This window comes from Myotis lucifugus, unplaced genomic scaffold (genome assembly GCF_000147115.1).
Source record: "Myotis lucifugus unplaced genomic scaffold, Myoluc2.0 scaffold_105, whole genome shotgun sequence".
NCBI classification, from domain to species: domain Eukaryota; kingdom Metazoa; phylum Chordata; class Mammalia; order Chiroptera; family Vespertilionidae; genus Myotis; species Myotis lucifugus.
In genome coordinates this window covers 1,688,660-1,708,372 of record NW_005871153.1, presented here as the reverse complement: position 1 = coordinate 1,708,372, position 19,713 = coordinate 1,688,660, and the positions used below count along the sequence as shown (strand labels likewise).

Below are 19,713 nucleotides of genomic sequence, written 5' to 3'. Positions count from 1 at the left end.
CCACGTCTCAGAGGGACGAGGGGGAAGGGCTTGGGAGGTGCAGAGCAATGAAAAATGTTTGCAACTTTAAAAAATAATTATTTGAAGTATTTATATCTTCTACATTTTGATGTTCTAGGGCAAGCATATCAAACTCGCAGCCCGCCGGTCACATGCGGCCCACAACGAATATTTTTGTGGCCCAGCCAATATAACGGTATGTAAGAAACGTTTTAATAAATACTTTGTAACTTAATTTTTACAATATCCTGTTATACATAACTAGAGACCCAATGCACAAAATTCATGCAAGGGGCTCAGCCCCCGCCGCCACAGCTGCTGCCTCTGCCTCAGTCCCCAACCACCGTGGTAGCCACCTCCTCTGCCTGCCCCCCAACCCCCCTCCACGGCAGCTGCCTCAGCCCTTGCAGCCCCGGCTTTGTCTGGGAAGTCATCCAGAAGGATGCCCAGAAGGACATCCAGTCTAATTAGCATATTACTAATAATAATAATAATTAGTTTTTATTATTATAGACTAGTGGCCCGGTACACAAAATTCATGCGGGGGCAGGGGGGGGAGTGTTGTCCCTCAGCCCAGCCTGCACCCTCTCCAATCTGGGACCCCTCAGGGGATACCTGACTGCTGGTTTAGGCCCGATCCCTTTACCGGCAGTCGGACATCCCTCCCGCAATCCGGGACCACTGGCTCCTAACCACTCACCTGCCTGCCTGCCTGATCGCCCCTAACCACTCTGCCTGATGGCCTGCTCGCCCCCAAATGCCCCCCCCCCTCTGGCCTGATCACCCCCAACTGCCCTCCCCTCCTGGCCTAATCGCCCCTAACGTCCTCTGCCTCAGCCCCGCCACCATAGCTTTGTCTGGAAAGACATCCGGAAGGTCTCCCAGAAGGTCTCCCGGTCTAACTAACATATTACCCTTTTATTAGTATAGATTATTAATAACGAACTACAACGTTCACTAATGACTGATTACTATAATCGTGTTGCATTCATTTTCCTTATGCGCCTTTCACACAGTTGCACCATTTCTCCCCACTAGTACTAGCAGCAAATATTTTAGCAGCCGATTGCCACATCATTAGTCTTGGACTGACTTGTTTGGTGTGCGCAACAGGAAATATTTCACTTTCGGAGAACAAGAAAAATAGGCTTATTTGCATTATGCTTATTAAATTGTGTAGTTATTCAGTGTGTGGTAAGTTAATGTTCAAGAAAACATATTAATTTTAATTAAAATGTTCTATTATTTTATGTTAACAATTACTCATTTATTTCAGCCCTTTGTATTCAGCATGTCTCTATTGAAATAAACCTATGTTTCTATGACAATTGAAGCTTTTGGTTTTTTGCGGCCCACATAAACTTAAACCTTGTTTATTTGGCCTGTGTTAGCCTTTGAGTCTGACATGCTTGTTCTAGGGCAAAGGTTTGCAAACTTCGTCCCACTGGCCAAATCCTGCTCCGCCTGCTTTAGGAATAAAGTTTTATTGGAACAGAGCTATGCCCATTTCTTCAGATTGTCTGTGGCTGCGTTTGCACTACCACAGCAGACTTGAGTAGTTGTGACAGAGACATATGAGTTACAAACACTGAAATTTGTACTGGCTGGCCCTTTACAGAAGAAGCTCGCTGACCCCTGTTCTAAGGCAAACAGGCCATCTGCTCTGGCGATCATTAAAAATCAATGATTCCCTGAGCAGACATGCCCCGAAATGAGGGCATGAGGGGTTCCCAAGAATTATTATTACTTCTTCTTTCGAACTCTGGAGGAAGAAAGATCTCAAATCAATGACTTAATCATATATCTTAAGGAACTAGAAAAGAAGAGCAAACTAAACTCAAAGCAAATAGAAGAAAACAATAAAGATTGAAGCAGAAATAAATGAAGTAGAGGCGAGAAAACCAATAGAGAAAATCATCAAAACCCAATCTTGCTTCTTTGCAGACAAACCTTTAATGGACTGACCAAGCAATACAGAGAGAAGACTCAGATTATTAAAATCAGGCATGAAAGGGAAAACATTACTACCAATCTTACAAAAACAAAAGGATTATAAGGGAATCTGTGACATGCATGCCAATAAATAAAATAAACTAGATTAAATGGGTAAACTCCTAGAAAGACACAGACTACCAAAACTGACTCAAGGAGAAAAAGAAAATCAGGATATGCCTATGGAAGAGAAATAATTTGTAATAAAAAACTTCCTGCAAAGAAAAGCCCCAGACCAGATGGTTTTACTGCTAAATTCTTCTAAACATCTAAAGGACTAACACCAGTCCTTCACAAACACCTCCCAGTTTCATTCCATGAGGCCAGCATTGTCCTGATACCAAAACTAAACAGATATCATGAGAAAATTACAGACCAATATCGTTCATGAATATATTTGCAAAAATCCTCAACAAAATACTAGCAAATGGACCCCAGCAGCACAGTCACAGGATCATGCAGCAGCCACGCCCTGCTCCAGAGCCCCAGCCCCAGGCAGCAGCAGATGAAGCAGAGGCACAGGAGGCACCAACCAGGAGGGCAAAGGTATTTCTGACCAAGGCCTGAACGAAAAGCAAGCAAAGCAAGCAGGGAAGTGGATGGGATAGCTGCTCGCAGTAGCTGCCAGTGATCAGAAAACATCTTGTGAACAGCTTTTCCTCCAAGTCAGCCCACATACAGGAGAATCAACATCCTACTGCTCTCTCGCTCTCTCTCTCTCTCTCTCTCTCTCTCTCTCTCTCTCTGTGTGTGTGTGTGTGTGTGTGTGTGTGTGTGTGTGTGTGATGGGGCCTTCCCACCCGTTCGGCACTGGTCCCTCGTCTGTAGTACCTGCTTCAAGAGGCAAAGTTGTTGTCTACTCAGGGAGCGAGAAAAGTGTCCATCTTGCAGCCTGCTTGGCTTTAAATAGCAGAAAAGTAAAAAATCAGTGTATAAATCCCCAGGGTAATAAAATAAACTGGCTGGTTGTTACTCACCTTCCAAGCCACTATGCTTAAAGATCTCTCTCCACACTTCTGGTTAAGATGGCAGCATAGGTAAATGCTGCACTTGCCTTCTTCCGCAACCACATCCAATTTCCAACTAAACTACAGAACAACCATCACTGAGAAGTGCCTGAAGTCCAGGTGAACATAGTCCTCTAACTAAGGATATAGAGAGGCCACATAGAGACTGGTAGGAGGAGCAGAGGCCTGGAACAGGCCCCACAACCAGGTGTGACGGTTAAAAATCAGGATTTCTCAGCTGGTGAGGAGCCAGGGGTCCCAGCCCCAGACCAGGGGTCCCAGCCCCAGACCAGACTCCTCAGCCCAAGGTGCCAGTGCCAGGAAGAGAAGTGCCCATAACTTCTGGCTGTGAAAACCAGCAGAGATTGTGACTGAGACAGAGGCTGCTAGAGTCCCAGGTGTTCCTCTTAAAGAGCCTGGCATGGACTTACTCAGACTCACCCACTCGGAGCCCCAGCTCTGGGACAGCAGCTCAAAATGCACCAGGAACATACAGGGAAGAACTGAATTACCTGGCATCACGGTGAGGGCTGGAGGGGCAGCTTTGTCCCAGACAGAAGTGCTGGCAGAGGCCGTTGTTCCCTTGATGAGCCCTCACCCTGCAAGCACAGGTGGGCCCCATACCTGAGTCTCCATCAACCTGGCTAACACTGTTCACCCGCCCTCGTGATTCCCTGAGACCCCGCCCCACCCAAGAGTTTACAGTGGCTTTTCCATACAAATGGCCTGTCTTGGTTCAAACTGCCAACTTTCCTAAAATCTCTCAAAGGTCCCCAAACCCCAAACAAGCAGCATTGGCCTGAGCATGCCCCACGTCTCTCGCTAAGTAACCCCAAACCTGGCACCAGTGGCAGCCAGCCTTGGTTTGTAGCTTAGCCTCTCTTAGACACCTCTAAGTGCAGCACAAGTACCATCTGCGGATCACTTTGTGGCTCATACCAGGTGGCCCCAGGCAGAGCAAAGGCAGTAGCTGACCTTGGCCTGCACCAGATTCCCTCCCAAAAAGCCTGAGAACCAACACACCCGGTGGCCAGCTTCAGACCATAACAGAGCATCACTTAACGACCTCCACAAATGACATACCCAAAGGGTGGACTCAGCAGGCACCAGAGCTCCGCTAAAGTGATTCCTGCTCCATGGGTCAGCCCCTGCAGAGGCTACTTTGTTAGTCACAGCCAGTTCTCACAGCCAATCAGCTTAAGGGTCAATCCCTCCCACTGGCATGCCAACAACAACCAAGACTCAACTACAACAGGAAGGAACATACTACCCACACAAGGGACTCACCTGGAGCACCTGGCTCGAGTGACTAGGGACTGCACCACTGGACCCCACAGGACAACTACTACATAAGGCCACTCTACCAAGACTGGGAGGTGAAGAGGCTCTACTTAATACAAAGAAACAAACACAGGGAGGCAGCCAAAATGAGGAGACAAAGAAACATGTCCCAAATGAAAGAACAGGACAAAATTCCAGAAAAAAAAAACTAAACAAAATGGAGACAAGCAATCTACTAGACAGAGTTCAAAACATTGGTTATAAAGAAAAACAAAACAAAACACACATTAGTTATAAGGATTAAAAAATGTAAAAGCCCTAGCTGGTTTGGCTCAGTGGATAGAGCATCGGCCTGCAGACTGAAGGGTCCCAGGTTAAATTCTGATCAAGGGCACATGCCCAGGTTGCGGGCTCGATCCCCAGTAGGGGGTGTACAGGAGGCAGCTGATCAATGATTCTCTCTCATCTGATGTTTCTCTCTCTCCCTCCCTCTCCCTTCCTCTGAAATCAATGAACTCAGTGAGAACTTTAGCAAAGAGATAAGAAACATAAAAAAAGGAGATAGAAAATGTAAAAAAGAACCAGTCAGAAATTAAGAATACAATAACTGAAATGAAGAATACATTAGAGGGAATTGACAGTAGATTAGATGAAACAGAGGACCAAATCAGCTATTTGGAAAAGAAGGTAGCAGAAAACACCCAATCAGAACAGGAAAAAGAAAGAGGAATCCAAAAATTTGAGGATAGTTTAAGGGGCCTCTGGGATAACATCAGCATACCAACATTCACACCATGGGGGTACCAGAAGGCAATGAGAGAGAGCAAGGAATTAAAAACCTATTTGAAGAAATAATGGCAGCCAATCAATGTTTCTCTCACTAACCTGCTGTAGAAAATAGACACACAAGTCCAGGAAGAGCAGAGAGTCCCCAAAAAGATGAACCCAGAGACCCACACCAAGACACATCATAAATAAAATGGCAAAGGTTAAAGACAAAGAATTAAAAAAGCAAGAGAAAAGCAGTCAGTTACCTACAGGGAAGCTCCCATAAGATTGTCAGCTGATTTCTCAACAGAAATTTTGTAGGCCAGAAGGGAGTAGCACGAAATATTCAAAGTGTTGGAAAACAAGGACCTACAGCTAAGATTACTCTATCCAGCAAGGCTATCACTCAGAATCAAATGACAGATAAAGAGCTGCCCAGGCAAGAAAAAGAAAAAGCTTAAGGAGTTCATCACCACCAAACCTGTATTATAAAAAATGTTAAAGGGACTTCTGTAAGAAGACCCCCCAAAAAAGAAAAAAGCCCTAGCTAGTTTGGCTCAGTGGATAGAGCATCGGCCTGCAGACTGAAGGGTCCCAGGTTCAATTCTGATCAAGGGCACATGCCCTGGTTGCGGGCTCGATCCCCAGTAGGGGGTATGCAGGAGGCAGCTGATCAATGATTCTCTCTCATCATTGCTGTTTCTCTCTCTCCCTCCCTCTCCCTTCCTCTCTGAAATCAATAAAAATTTATATTTTTAAGAAAAGATAAAAAACATGGATAATAAAATGGCAATAACTACATATTTATCAATAATTCTTTAAATGTAACTACAAGAGACTCACTTCAGATCAAAATATACACAGACTGAAAGTAAAAGGATGGAAAAAGATATCTCATGCGCATGGAAACCAAAGGAAAGCTGGAGTAGCAATACTTACATCAGACAAAATAGACTTTAAAACAAAAGGTATAACAACAGAGGAAGAAAGAACCCAGCAATTCCACTTCTGGGTATTTATCTGAAGAAACCCAAACACTAATTTAAAAAGTTGTATGCACCCTGGCCAGTGTGGCTCAGTTGATTGGAGTGTCGTCCCATGCACCAAAAGATAGTGGGTTTGTTTCCTGGTCAGGGCACATACCCAGGTTAGGGGTTCAATCCCCAGTCCGGCGTGTGAGGGAGGCAGCCAATTGACGTTTTGCTCTCTCTTTCCCTCCCTCTCTTAAGATCAATGTTTTCAAGAAAGACATATGCATCCCTATGTTCATTGCAGCATTGTTGATAATAGCCAAGATATGAAAGTAATCTAAATGTCCATCAATAGACAAATGAATAAAGAAGTGGTACATATATACAATGGAATATTACTCAGCAAAAAAAGAGTGAAATCTTGACATCTGCAGCAACATGAACGGACCCAGACTGATTATGCTAAGGGAAATAAATCATACAGAGAAAGACTAATACCATATGATTTCACTTATATGTGGAATCTAAAAAAGAAACAAAACAGAAACAAAATCATAGATACAGAGAACATTTTGATGGTTGCCAGATGGGAGGTGGGTTGGGCAGATGGGTATAAAAGGGGAAGGGAATAAGGTGTGCAAATTGCCAGTTGTTAAAAACAGTCACAGGGATGTAAAGTACAGCATAGGGTAAATATATATATAAAAGGCTAATATGCAAAGTCTCTTCGCAGGAGTTCAACGGGGAGACCAGGAGTTCTATCGCTCGCTATGACATGCACTGACCACCAGGGGGTGGCGTGGAAGGAAGGAAAACCCCAGCTAGCAGCCTGAAGGCCCTGATCAGCCCTGATCAGCCCTGATCAGCCCTGATCGCCAGCCAGGCCTAGTTACCCTACCCATGCATGAATTTCATGCACCAGGCCTCTAGTATAGTCAATAATCTATAATAATAAAAGTGTAATATGCAAATCAACCAAACGCCTTAACAGCAGAATGACCGTCCTGACGACCACGCTATGACACACACTGGCACCAGGCCAGCCAAGGTGGGTGTGATGTGATTGGTCGGGCGGGGAGGGGGGGGCCGCCATTGCCCCATAGAGGGAGACCCAGGCCACTGGCTGGCAGGGTGATCGATCGAGGGGGAGGAAGGGGGACTCTGTGATCGCCCCAAAGAGGGAGGCCCAGGCCACCAACTGGTGGGCTGCGGCAGGTAGGGGGGCCTCTCTCTACAGGGCGATGGATTGTGGGGCTCCCGGACTGCAAGAGGGCACAGGCCGGGCTAGGGACCGCCCCCCCCCACACACACACACACAAGTGCATGAATTTTGTGCACCAGGCCTCTAGTATTGTAATAGCTATGTATGGTGTCAGATGAGTACTAGACTTATCCAGGTGATCACTTTGTAAGTTTTATAAATGTCTACTCACTATGTTGTATACCTAAAACTAATATAATATTGTATGTACCAGTAAACTGTAATTTAAAAATAAAAAATTATTTAAAAATAAATAAAAATGACAATGGCAACAAAAAAAGATCTTTCTCTAGTAAAGGAAAGTGGTTTTTAGGAGTGCCCTCCATGCATTGGTCCTACACACACACACACACACACACACACACACACAGCTTTGTGCTGTTGGAGAATCAGATGTATTTAAGCTAAAATACCCTGCCCCTGCTGCTTAAAAATAAAAGAAACAAAACCGATGCTTTCTTTGAAGAGACTCTTGTAGTTTTACTTAGACAAATTCTTCTCATTAAGCTGTTTTTTCAACCACCCACCACCCTTTGCACAATCATAAAAGCCTTTTCCACACTAAGAAGTGCCGACAAAGAGCTACTTCTTAATGTCTGCACTTGTTTCCTCACCATCCCTGCGTTCCAGCTAAAGAAGCCTCGTGTTTCTCCCACCTCGCTGGTTTTCTGAGAGCCTCTGGCCACCCTGGCGATGTGGCCTCCTCATTAGTATTCTCAACAGGCGTCCACACGGGGGCTTCCAGCCTCCTGGGAAGGCCGTCAAGCTATCAGTGCATGAGAGCTCCAGCTCATTTGAGAAGTGGCTGCTGCAAGGGAAGTCCTCTGGCATAGGCAAGATATCCCCTCTTCAGCACAAAAGTGCCCCAGGAACCAGGCCACTCGGCTGCCACCTGGGCTCCGGCCACTGCCATGCACTCACCTCCCTAGAATGGGCAGCAGGAAAGTTCCAGCCCAGGCCCTGCCTCCCTGTTCAAATCAGGAATCCATGAGGCAGGCCTGGTGGAGAGCAGGGACCACTGACTAAGGGTCAGGACCTGGATGGTGGGCTGGGCTCTGCCGCTGAGTTCCCCTTCAGAGCCCCAGTCTTACCATCTATAAAATGGGGGCAGTTGTCCCACCCTCGTCTCTCCCCAGGCCAAGTGAGAATGTGGATGAGAAGATGGTGGCAAACAGTAGGCAAGGGAAGAAATGCCACACATGCTAGAGGCCTCGGGACACAGTTCCCCTGCCCCAGCAGCCCAGGCTCACCTGTCCAAACACATAGAGTAGCCCGATGGTGCCTCCGGTCTGCCCGCCCAGGACCGAGGAGATCATGGAGTAGACGCCACCGCTGCCAACGCCACAGTGCACCCCAACTCCGATGCCAGACAGCACGGTGACGAGGGCCACCAGGATGACGAAGGACACCAGAAACATGCCCATGAGCACTCCCGTGTTTCCCTGCAGAACAACAAGGAGCAAGGTCAGGGGTTAGGATAAGGAGGCCCTGCCAGATGCAGCCCCTCGAAGGAGCATTGACCACCTCTCCCCCCACCCCCAGAGGTGGGGCAAGTGCAGTACCACCAGAAGTAAGGCCAGATGAAGGAAAATGTCCTTGCTTCAAATTCTTCAATGACTTCCCATCATCCCCCATAAAGTCAAAGCTACGTAATACACTGATGAGGCCCCTCCTACTCTGTCCCCTCTCCCCCTCCCCAGTCCCTCTCATCCCTTTGCCAACAACACCCCGCATTCACTCTGTGCCCCAGCCTAAGTCACATGTTCTCTCCCCAGCACCCCTCACCATGCTGATCCCCTGCCTCGAATGCCTTTCCTGCTCAATTCCTTGCCAGGTTCCCTCCAGCACATCCTTTAAGACTCGGTGCTTCGGGGGTTCCTCCTTCAGGACGCTGTCCTGTACCCCTTGCTCTGGGCCCCCACAGCACCCACGACTTAGTGCTTTCACAGTACTTATCGCACCGAGTCTACCTCCGGGTCGGTCTTCACCTCTGGGCTGTGAGCTCCGAGGGAGCAGGATTATGTTTTATGCAGAGTTTCTCATTTTGCTGATTTTATATTTTTAATGAAATTATATCATTACTAACCTTTTCCTTTGTGTGTGCTTTTAAATTGTCTTCACGTGATAATAAAATATCCTGCCCCGATCTTTAAGTTTCCATGACAAAACTACCACGTTAACATTTTCCAAATTATAAATATGCTGCCAAATTATTCTTTAGTTAATATTGTCTATTTAAAAAATCCATTGGGCATGACCTCTACCTGCTTTAATTGTGTGCCAGCTCCTAGAAGCGCTACCTGATTTTTGGCATCCCACATTTGCCTTTTTTTCCACGATCAAATATAATTTTTCAGGTGAAACTAATGTCAGAACTGGAAAACAGATCACTTTAGGGCAAAAGGATGTATTTGTGTGGCAGAAGCCTCAAAGACGGCCCCAGCGATCCCCACCTACTGGCACTCCAGTCCTTGTGTAATCGCCTCACCTTGAGTGCCGGCTAGACCCAGTGACTCACTTTTAATGAACAGAATATTTCAGAAGTAATGGGATGTCACTTCTGAGATGAGGATATAAAAAGACTGTGGCTTTGCCGTGGCTAGTGTTGCTCAGTGATTAGAACATCGGCCCTCACACCTAAGGGTGGTGGGTTTGATTCCTGGTCAAGGGCAAGTACCTGGGTTGCAGGTTCAATCCCCCACCTCAGTAGGGGCGTGTGAAGGAGGCATCAATTGATGTGTCTCTCTCACATCTCTCTTTCTCTATCTCTCTCTATCTCTCTCTTTCTCTCTCTCCCTCTCTCTCCCACTTCCTCCCTTTCTCTCTCTCTAAAATTAATGGGAAAAATATCTTCAGGTGAGGATTAACAACAACAAATAAAAAGACTGTGGCTTTCTTCTCGGGCTCTTGCTCTCTCACACTCTCTTCTCAGATTTCGGCCCTGGGGGAAGTAGGCTGCATGGAATGAGGCACCCTGTGAAGAGGCCCACAGGACAAGGCCTGTCAACAACGACACAAGTGATCTTGAAAACAGTCCTGCCCCAGTAACGCCTTCAGATGAGACTGCAGCCCTGACTGACAGCTCAACTATGACTCCATGACAGACTGAGCAGGAGGCACCCAGCTCCTGAACACAGAAGCTATAACATAACATAAAGACAGGATGACATATTCATTGCTCTAAGCGGCTACGTGTTGGGGTAGTTAGTGATGCAGCAATAGATGATTAATACAACTTGTGCTTTCACTTTGGGGATAGAACTGACACCTCTTGATAGCCAGTTCTCAAAAAAATAACCCACTGAGAGGGTTCAGAGGAGGCCCATGGACATCAGAACAGAGAGAGGTCACCCTTCTCTCCTTCCACCATTCCAGAACCATCCCCTGCAGGAACAGAGCCCTGTGGCCCAGGCTGTCACTGGCCAGGCCTTACTCGGCCACAGTGGTCAGCTGATGGGCCTCCCTGGGACACAGGCTGCAGAGATGCTGGGCAGTGAGGTGGCCCACAGGAAGGGGCACAAACAGAGGTCAACCCCAGACACCTGAGACTGCCGCCAGGATGACAAGTCTGACCGGGAGACTGTGGTTTTGTAAGTGGGAGCCCCTGTAAGTTTGGAACAGGGGTGAAGGGAATGAATTCTTAGCATCCACACCAGGGAGGTTGCTGACTCGGCCCTAAGCTGTCCACACATTAATAAAGAAAAAATACGACCCACACTGGATGTGGTTCAGGCTGAACCCTGGGCCAAGGACTTTTTTAAAGAACGCTTCTACTTTATTTTTAATTCTCACCATTACAAGTATTGAATTCTGCAAGACCATAGTTAAAACCCTTTAGTGTGGCATATCAATTTAAATATATATAAGGGCTAGATCAAAAAAATCAATTTTGGGCTCTCTGATATTAAATTAAAATTTATCTGAACGGCTGAAGCCGGTTTGGCTCAGTGGATAGAGCGTCGGCTTGCGGACTGAAAGGTCCCGGGTTCGATTCCGGTCAAGGGCATGTACCTAGGTTGCGGGCACATCCCCGGTGGGAGATGTGCAGGAGGCAGCTGGTTGATGTTTCTCTCTCATCGATGTTTCTAACTATCTCTCTCCCTTCCTCTCTGTAAAAAATCAATAAAATATATTTAAAAAAAAAATTTATCTGAACGTATGAAGTATGAAACTTAAAAAACCTAAATGATAAAAAGTTCATAGTTAAATATTCATTGATATGTCCATTGCCTTTATCATAAACAATAAATATATCATTAGGAATGCAACTATTTTTGAGTCTGCAAGTCAGATGTTATCAAGCAAACTGCCATATATGACCCATAATCCTTTTAAATATTTAACTCAAAGACAAATTGGAAAATTCAATAAACTTTAATTTTCCAAATGTTCTCAGAAAGAATTATCAGAAGCATCCTCCTGTTATAAAACACAGTTGGATAATCCATTTACCTTAAATGAACCTCCTGTGTGTGCTGTGAGCTGGCAATGAAAGACTGATCTTTTATGGACTCAAAGCTCAGGGAGTCGGACAAGGGCTTAGGAAGGTCTGGCCTCACCAAGGCCTTCTGAGGGGGCAAGAACCCCACACACCCCACTACAGTGAAGCTTTAATCCCCTGGAATCTGCCTATGTGGTGGCTAGTTTTATATATCAACTTGGCCAAACCATGGTGGCTGGCTGGTCAAGTGCTAGTCTAGAAGTTGCTATAAAGTATTTTTAAGATGTAATTAACATTTGTAATCAGTTGACTTTAAGGAGATTTCCCTCCATAATTTGGGTGGGCCTCATCCAATCAGTTGAAGGCCTTAAGCGCAAAGACTAGAGTTTCCCAAAGAAGGAATTCTGTCTCCAAACAGCAACATAGAAATTCTGCCTGAGTTTCCAGCCTTGGCACTTGAGCCTGCAACTTCCGTTCTCACTTGAATCTTGCTTGTCCTACGGATTTTGGACTTGCCAGCCCCCATAATCATGTGAGCCAATTCCTTAAAATAAATATTGCCCCCCCTTTCCATATATACATATATTTATATGGAGACAGAGAGAGAGAGAGAGAGAGAGAGAGAGTGTTATATGGTTTCTCTGGAGAACCCTAGTACATTCCACACCTTGAATGGCCCCCTCTCTCTTTTCACCTGTCCAGTCCAGCTCACCTTTCAACACCTGGTTTAACCACATCTCCGGGATGCTCCCTGGAGACCTCAGCAACCTTATAGTCACAGCCTTTTCCACTCCTGGAGGTTTAATGCTGCTTGGAGAGCTCTCCTGAATTCCTGATGTAAAATCTAACCACTACGGCTGTTAGCCCACCAGGGAAAGGAACAGGGTCTTATATTTTGCAATCTTATTGGCATGTAGTTCCTGATACACAATAGGTGCTCATCAAGGATTCCTGATAGACTGGCCTTTTGTTCTGAGAAGCCTGTTGAGTTCACTGAAGTCCGAGGGAGACGGCACTGTGTGAAGGGCTGATACCTGCTCAGGACACGCATCTACCTGGAAGGTCCCAGGATGCTTTCACGTGAGACATAAAAGAGAGGCCCTTGTTTCATCTACAGAGGAAGACAAACTAACCCCCATGGCCTCATGCAAAAGGTGTGCCTCCGGTAATCTGGCCTGAGTGTGGTCAGTATGCACCTCTGACCAAGGCTCCCTGTGCACTGGGTGCAGTGGGGGAGGCCACCACCTAGGTGAGGAGCTGGTACCACCAGGAGGGCACCAGACGAGTGGAAGAATACCAGGGAAGCTGGAGAGGGTCACACACTGCAGGCAAACTTACCTCTCTCTGACCCATCTCTAGTCCCACCTACGATGTGCCCCGAGTTCTGCGCTCATATTCAGTAGTTACGTCCATGGTGAGGCTGGCACTGAAGCCTCTGTGGGAGGCCCATTTTAAAAGCAATGTAACTCTTCCATGTACGTGCTTCTTGCTTCATGTTTCTGGAGCATCTGTGCTTCAGGAATCTGTTCCCGGCACCGGGGATGCCCAAGAGTGACAGACTCCCCATGTCACCGGCCCACAAGAGACTCCTGGGCCACCAAGCCATCACTCACCACCAGCCAGCCGGTCCTCAAGAAAAGGACGACCCCAAAAATGTTGATCATGCAGGACGTGAACACGCCATCCCAGGTCCCGAACAGCACTGGCTCCCATACGAACAGCTGGACCTTCCACCAGGGCTGGGGCTGGGCCAGGACCCCCTGAAACAGAGCACAGAGTCAGCTCAGCACCAGGAAGGGGCAGGGAGGGGAAGGGCGGGATGGGAAATAGATCAGGAGGAGGTAGGAGAACTCAGCTTTAACCCTTTGAGTGCCAACCAATATCCTAGGAACTATGCTAAAATTTCCAAGGCATTTTTGCTGATTTTACAGCAGTTTAGGAAAAAAAATTATGAACCGCAAGTAAATGAAGTTACATATTCAAAAACTTAAGGAAACCGTTACTACATTTGTTTTCATCTTTGACATATATTGTTTGCTGATCCTATCTAATAATCGACAAACATGGTAATTGACCGTACCTTCGCTACACCTCCCGTTGGCTAATCAGCACGATATGCAAATTAACTGCCAACAAAGATGGTGTCTAATTTGCATACTGCAGGCAGGGCGGGCCAGCACGAGCCGCCATCTGGGCGCCCGTGTGCCACCTAAGCCCCGCCCCCAGCCGGGACCCCTGTCTGCGGCCCTGGGTGGCGGGGCTTGGCGACGCGATCGGCTGGAGGAAGCCCTATTCTTGCAGGAATCCTCCTGCAACGGGCTTCTAGTTGTATTATAAAATATTAGTAGAAAAAAAATTTGTACAAAACATATGTTAAAATAGAGGGACACCCTTCTCCAATATCTTCCACAAAATCGTCATCTTCACAGCAAGAATTGACATATTTAGCAATATCATCATTACTAATAAAAGCAGACTTAGAACTGGACGCCATTTCGAAGCTCTAGGGCTACAAAATCTGAGTAAACTTCATAAAATCGTAGCACCTATAAACAATTAGGCAGATAAATGCCAGTGGTCAATTTTAGAACTACAAACATTCGGCATCATAAGTAATCTGCACTTAGGTACCATCTGTCAATAAAGAGTAAACTACTAGCATCTAATAGTGACACTGCGGGAGGAGCATGATCGCGCTCCCCGGCACTCTAGCGGTTAAAATACTCCCATCCTATTCCCGCAGAGCAGGTTGCATGCACACAGGCAGAATCTTGAAGGCTGAGTCTGCAAAGGGTCCCTGGTCTCTCCTCACGGCAGTGATTCCTGTACCATGCGTAGCAGAGACTAGTGGTTCAGCAAACACGGTCCCTTTCCTTCTAGCCACTCCGCAGCAGACATTTCCCGGTCTCCTTGCAGGTGGGTGTGGCCCTGTGACTGAGTTTGGCCCCGGGGATACAGGTCACAGTGCTGTTGCCACTTCTAGGTGAGAGTGGGACTCTGGTTCCCGCGCAGGCAGTGGTCATGAGCTCTGGGTAATGCCACAGTCCCTTACAGCTCTCCAGTCCCAGGGGACAGCAGCCTCCGGCACCTCCTAATCTTTGGGTAGCCTCCTTACTTTACATCTTTTGCTCCTCTGGTCCTTCTAGCACCTCCATAATGAATTCTGTGTGTTAAATTCCCTGTTTAAAATACCTAGAGTGCTTCCTGTTTTCCTGACTGAACAGGCTTCTGAGGCATCCTATGGCAGTTGTCTAGAATCAGAGGCTGGTAAGTAGTTGAACAGACACCTTCCTCATTTCTCCAATTCAAAAATAATGAAGGCACTCACGGAACACTCAAATGGAAACTCTACTAAAAAGACTAAACCTTGTGGAAATACTAAAACGATCTTAAAACCAGTAGCAACTCATGCTGCGAACTGCTCTCACAGGGGCTTTGTAATTAAGCCAGACGTGAGCGGAGTCCTCCAACACCCTCGACGACAGTGACTCTCACCGGCAAAGCGCCGAGAACCACTGTGAACCGCGCGCAGTGTGTCTAACTGCTGTGTGCATGTGACCTATCAACACAGCGAAAGAGCAGAGAAACCACGAGGGCAGGGACGTCTAAGGTTGGAGTCACGGGCACGGGGTGGCTGAGCACAATGGATGTGTGTGATCCAGGCCAGAGGCGGGGGCAGCTATACTCGGTCAAAACCAAAGGAGGGGCTCCCAGCTCCTCTTTCCTTCTTATATCCACACGCTCCCAGGCCAAGGAATCCTCAGGATGTCACTGAAGCCACAAGGGCCAGAGGGGCCAGGGGGCTCCTGGGTGGCCCCTGACTCCAGCTGGAACTCCTTTCAACTGTGAGCATTTCTGCTCCTCGTTCTGTCTTTCACAAACCACAGAAGAGGAATCTCCTGAAAGCCCATCAATGTGAGCGCAGTGATCGTGACTCAAAGCTAGGACCCTGCCAACCTGGGCTTGTCCTTGGACGAACGGTACCGAGGGACCTGTGTGCTGAATGCAGGATTGTTTCCCAGGATCCTAATCTCAAAATTCAGGACACGGTCCAACTTCCTGTCCCTGCGTGTGCTCAGCTTCCCACCCGTGGCTTCTTACAGGCCTGCTCTTTATTAGGCACCGTAAGAACAACGGCAACTCTCAGCCACAGAGCATCGTCGTTTAGCCAGTGCTTTCAGCTTCCACATCAATCCCTCCTTTGATCCCAACCGCACCCCTGGGAGGGAGGCGGCAGGGAGAAGGCCATTCATGTAACCAAGGAAAGAGCGTCTGGGAGACGAGACACACTGCCCAGTCCACAGCGGGCTTTGGAACCTGCGGTCCACACTGTAAAATCTGGGCTTGGCCCACAGGTCACTTGCCCCTTCGCTCCTAAATTTTGATCTTTCAGATTTCAATGTCGAATAGCCTAGAATTGGCTTAATTGTGAATACATTTGCCTTATCCCTAAATCTCCCATTGTGATTTTTCTTTTTTTTTCTTTTTTTTTTAAATTAAAACTTTATTGTTCTGATTACATTTGTTCCTCTTTTTTTCCCATAACTCCCCTTCTCCCAGTTCCCGCCCCACCCTCCGCCGTCACTCCCCACCCACTGTCCTCATCCATAGGTGCACGATTTTTGTCCATTCTCTTCCCGCATCTCCCATTCCCCTTCCCCCCCCAAGAATAGTCAGTCCATTCCCCTTCTATGTCCCTGATTCATTGTAATCACCAGTTCATTCTGTACATCAGATTATTTATTCACTTGATTCTTAGATTCACTTGTTGATAGATGCATGTTTGTTGTTCACAATTTGTATCTTTACCTTTTTCTTCTTCCTCTTCTTAAAGGAAACCTTTCAGCATTTCGTATAATACTGGTTTAGTGGTGATGAAGTCCTTTAGCTTTTCCTTATCTGTGAAGCTCTTTATCTGACCTTCAATTCTGAATGATAGCTTTGCTGGATAAAGTAATCTTGGTTGTAGGTTCTTGGTATTCAGTACTTTGAATATTTCTTGCCATTCCCTTCTGGCCTGCAAAGTTTCTGTTGAGAAATCAGCTGACAGTCATATGGGTATTCCCTTGTAGGTAATTGAGTCTCTTTCTCTTGCTGCTTTTAAGATTCTCTCTTTGTCTTTTGCTCTTGGCATTTTAATGATGATGTGTCTTGGTGTGGTCCTCTTTGGATTCCTTTTGTTTGGGGTTCTCTTCGCTTCTTGGACCTGTAAGTCCATTTCTTTCACCAGGTGGGGGAAGTTTTCTGCCATTATTTCTTCAAATAGGTTTTCAATATCTTGCTGTCTCTCATCTTCTGGCACACCTATTATTCTGATATTAGTGCGCTTGAAGCTGTCCCAGAGGCTCCTTACACTATCTTCACACTTTTGGATTCTTTTTTCATTTTGCTTTTCCAGTTGGGTGTTTTTTGTCGAATCTTTGGTTTGATTCTTGTGCTCCTCTGGTCTGCTATTGGGTATAATATTCTTTATTTCAGTCCGTGTATGCTTACTTTCTAATTTCTTTATCGTAGCATCGAGGGTCTCATTAGTTTTCGTGAGGCTCTGCTCAAGTTTATAGCAAGCCCTCAAAATTGCGATTCTTAGCTCCATATCCTCCATTTCTGTCATGTTTTTTTGTCTCCGCATCTTTTATGCTTTCTTGGTGCACCCCCTTGTGGTCTTTGTGCGCAGTCTTGTTCTAGCCCAGCCTTAATTGTTGTAGTTAACACTAGAGGGATTTGACCACCAGGCCGATTGGCTGTAGGAATCAGCTGTGTGGAAAACGTCTGTCTTCTGGGGAGGCGCTAATCCAGCCTTTGCCTGAGGCGATGGGCAAATGGCTGTGCGCAGGGCTTGGGCGGGGCGGGATCCACAGGGCGGGCGGAGGGAGCAGATATGGCCGCTCTCAGTCCCGTTCCCAGAGGCTCTGCTTCTCAGAGCCCTGGCAGCCGCTGCAAACCTCGGAGAGAAAGCTGCCCTCAGGTTCCAACTGATGCCGGATAATCCCGCTTCTCCCGTCTGAGTCTGAATCCCTAGAGACTCGCCTGGATCTGGAGCCCAGAGTCTGAGACTCACTCCCGACCGAAAACGACAACCGCGCCCTCAGCCACCAGCCCGCTTTCGCGCGCACCTCGGTACCTTTGTATTTTCCACACTGCGCCTCCTCTGAGCCTCAGTTTGCTGTTCTCTTTCCTTCTAGTTGTAGAGTCTCTCTTCAGCCAGCTTTCCTGTGGTTCTGGGTGATGTCCGTTCCGTCTTTTAGTTGTATTTTTGAAATGGTTGTATGCGGCAGCGGTCTCCGGTGTTTACCTACGCCGCCATCTTGGTCTCTCCTCCCATTGTGATTTTTCAAAACGTTATTCCTCTTTCATGCCAGCCTTTGCATTTCCACTCTGAAGGCTGTTTTGCTTACATGTTTGTATACCTAAAGTCATATGAAAAGCCCTGGCCAGCATTATTCAGTGGTTAGAGCTTCGACCTGTTCAATTCCTGGTCAAGGGCATGTACCTGGGTTGCAGATTCGAACCCCAACCCGGGTCAGGGTATATGTGGGAGGCAACCAATCAATGTGTCTCTCTCACTCTCTCCCCCTCCCTACTCCCTTCCATTCTCTCTAGAAATCAATGGAAAAAATATCCTCACTCCTTGGGTGAGGGTTTAAAAAAAAAATGTGCGAAAAGCTTTTCAGCTCCTGGATCTCACTGGACTAAATCAGCCTTAAAGGTGTTTCACGGATGAGTAAGGTAGAAGCTGTAGGAGACGCTTTACCCTGAGGAGGAAAGTGCAAATGGTGTGAATTGGGTTTGGCGGCTCAGCTAGGACAGCTTACTGCGAGATGTGCCGGGAGTGTGCCTGCCCTTTCTAACCAGTGACAGAACAATATAATCAAGTATTCCCAGAGCCTGCTCATCAGACGCACAGGAGCCTGAGTTTGACACCAAGATTGCAATCCTGATATTCTTAGAGAGAGATACTGGTACAAGCCCATGGAGAGAGGGACGGTGTGTATTTGGGGGGGGGGGTAGGGGGGGATGGGAAGAGAAGAAACAAAAGTACAGAAAAAGGGACAGGGGCTGAGACAGAAAACCCTAGATTAAAATGCCAAATAGGTGCCTGGCTGCAGTGGCTCAGTGGGTGAACGTCGACCTATGAACCAGGAGGTCACAGTTGGATTCCCAGTTAGGGCACACGCCCAGGTTTCAGGCTTGATCCCCAGTGGGGGGTGTGCAGGAGGCAACAGGTCAATGATTCTCTCTCATCACTGATGTTTCTATCTCTTTCTCCCTCTCCATTCCTCTCTGAAATCAATGAAAATATATATATATTTTTTTAAATATGCCAAATAGGTAACACAGAGATATTTCCCAGCCTCCCACCATGGGCGCAGTGCCTCCAGACATCAACGTGGAAGCCCCAGCTTGGATGCCCATTCGTCTCACTTCTCCCTTCTCCACCATGTCCCCCAGCCTCACTCCCTGCGGGATGCCCCCAAGCTGACCTGTCAGGGGAGCACCATCTAACCAACTCACACCAGCTACCTTGCATAGTGCCCACTTGGGCCATGTCAGGTATGACCCTGACACCAGTTCCAATGTGTGGGGCTGCGACTGGTGTCAGAATCACACCACGGCAAGCAGTTCTCCGGCACCAGTCAGATGTCCTACAATTCAACTCAATCCTGACTCTCTACTCAGGGATGGTGTCAGATCCCACAGGTTAAGGGCTCAGTCCTCCAGGACGGCGTCCCCACCTCCTCCCAGCTGCCAGTTGCACGTCCAGTTGTCACCCGGGTGTCTGACCCACAGACTAATGATCGGCGGAACCCACGACCCCCTCTTTGGATTCAACCACTTTGCGAGAGGGACTCACAGAACCCACAGAAACAATTTATTTACTAGATCGCCAGTTGATGATAAAAGGATGTAACTCAGGAACCACCAGATGTAAGAGAGGCGCAGGGCAGGGCATGGGAAAAGGGTGTGGGGCTCCCACGCCCCCTGAGCCGCCAC

General features: G+C 47.3%; 1 protein-coding gene across 1 annotated transcript in view; it reads right to left on the bottom strand.

Moving 5' to 3' along the window:
• The window catches only part of SLC12A8 (solute carrier family 12 member 8), a 120,882-nt gene extending 101,721 nt beyond the window's left edge, over positions 1-19,161 (bottom strand). Inside the window, exons 1-3 of the mRNA XM_023757298.1 lie at positions 19,081-19,161; positions 13,335-13,481; positions 8,531-8,722 (exon numbers count right to left, since the gene is read on the bottom strand). Coding sequence (XP_023613066.1) covers positions 8,531-8,722; positions 13,335-13,481; positions 19,081-19,161 — 420 coding nt within the window. The remainder of the gene's footprint in view (positions 1-8,530; positions 8,723-13,334; positions 13,482-19,080) is intronic.
• Positions 19,162-19,713: the final 552 nt, after the last annotated feature.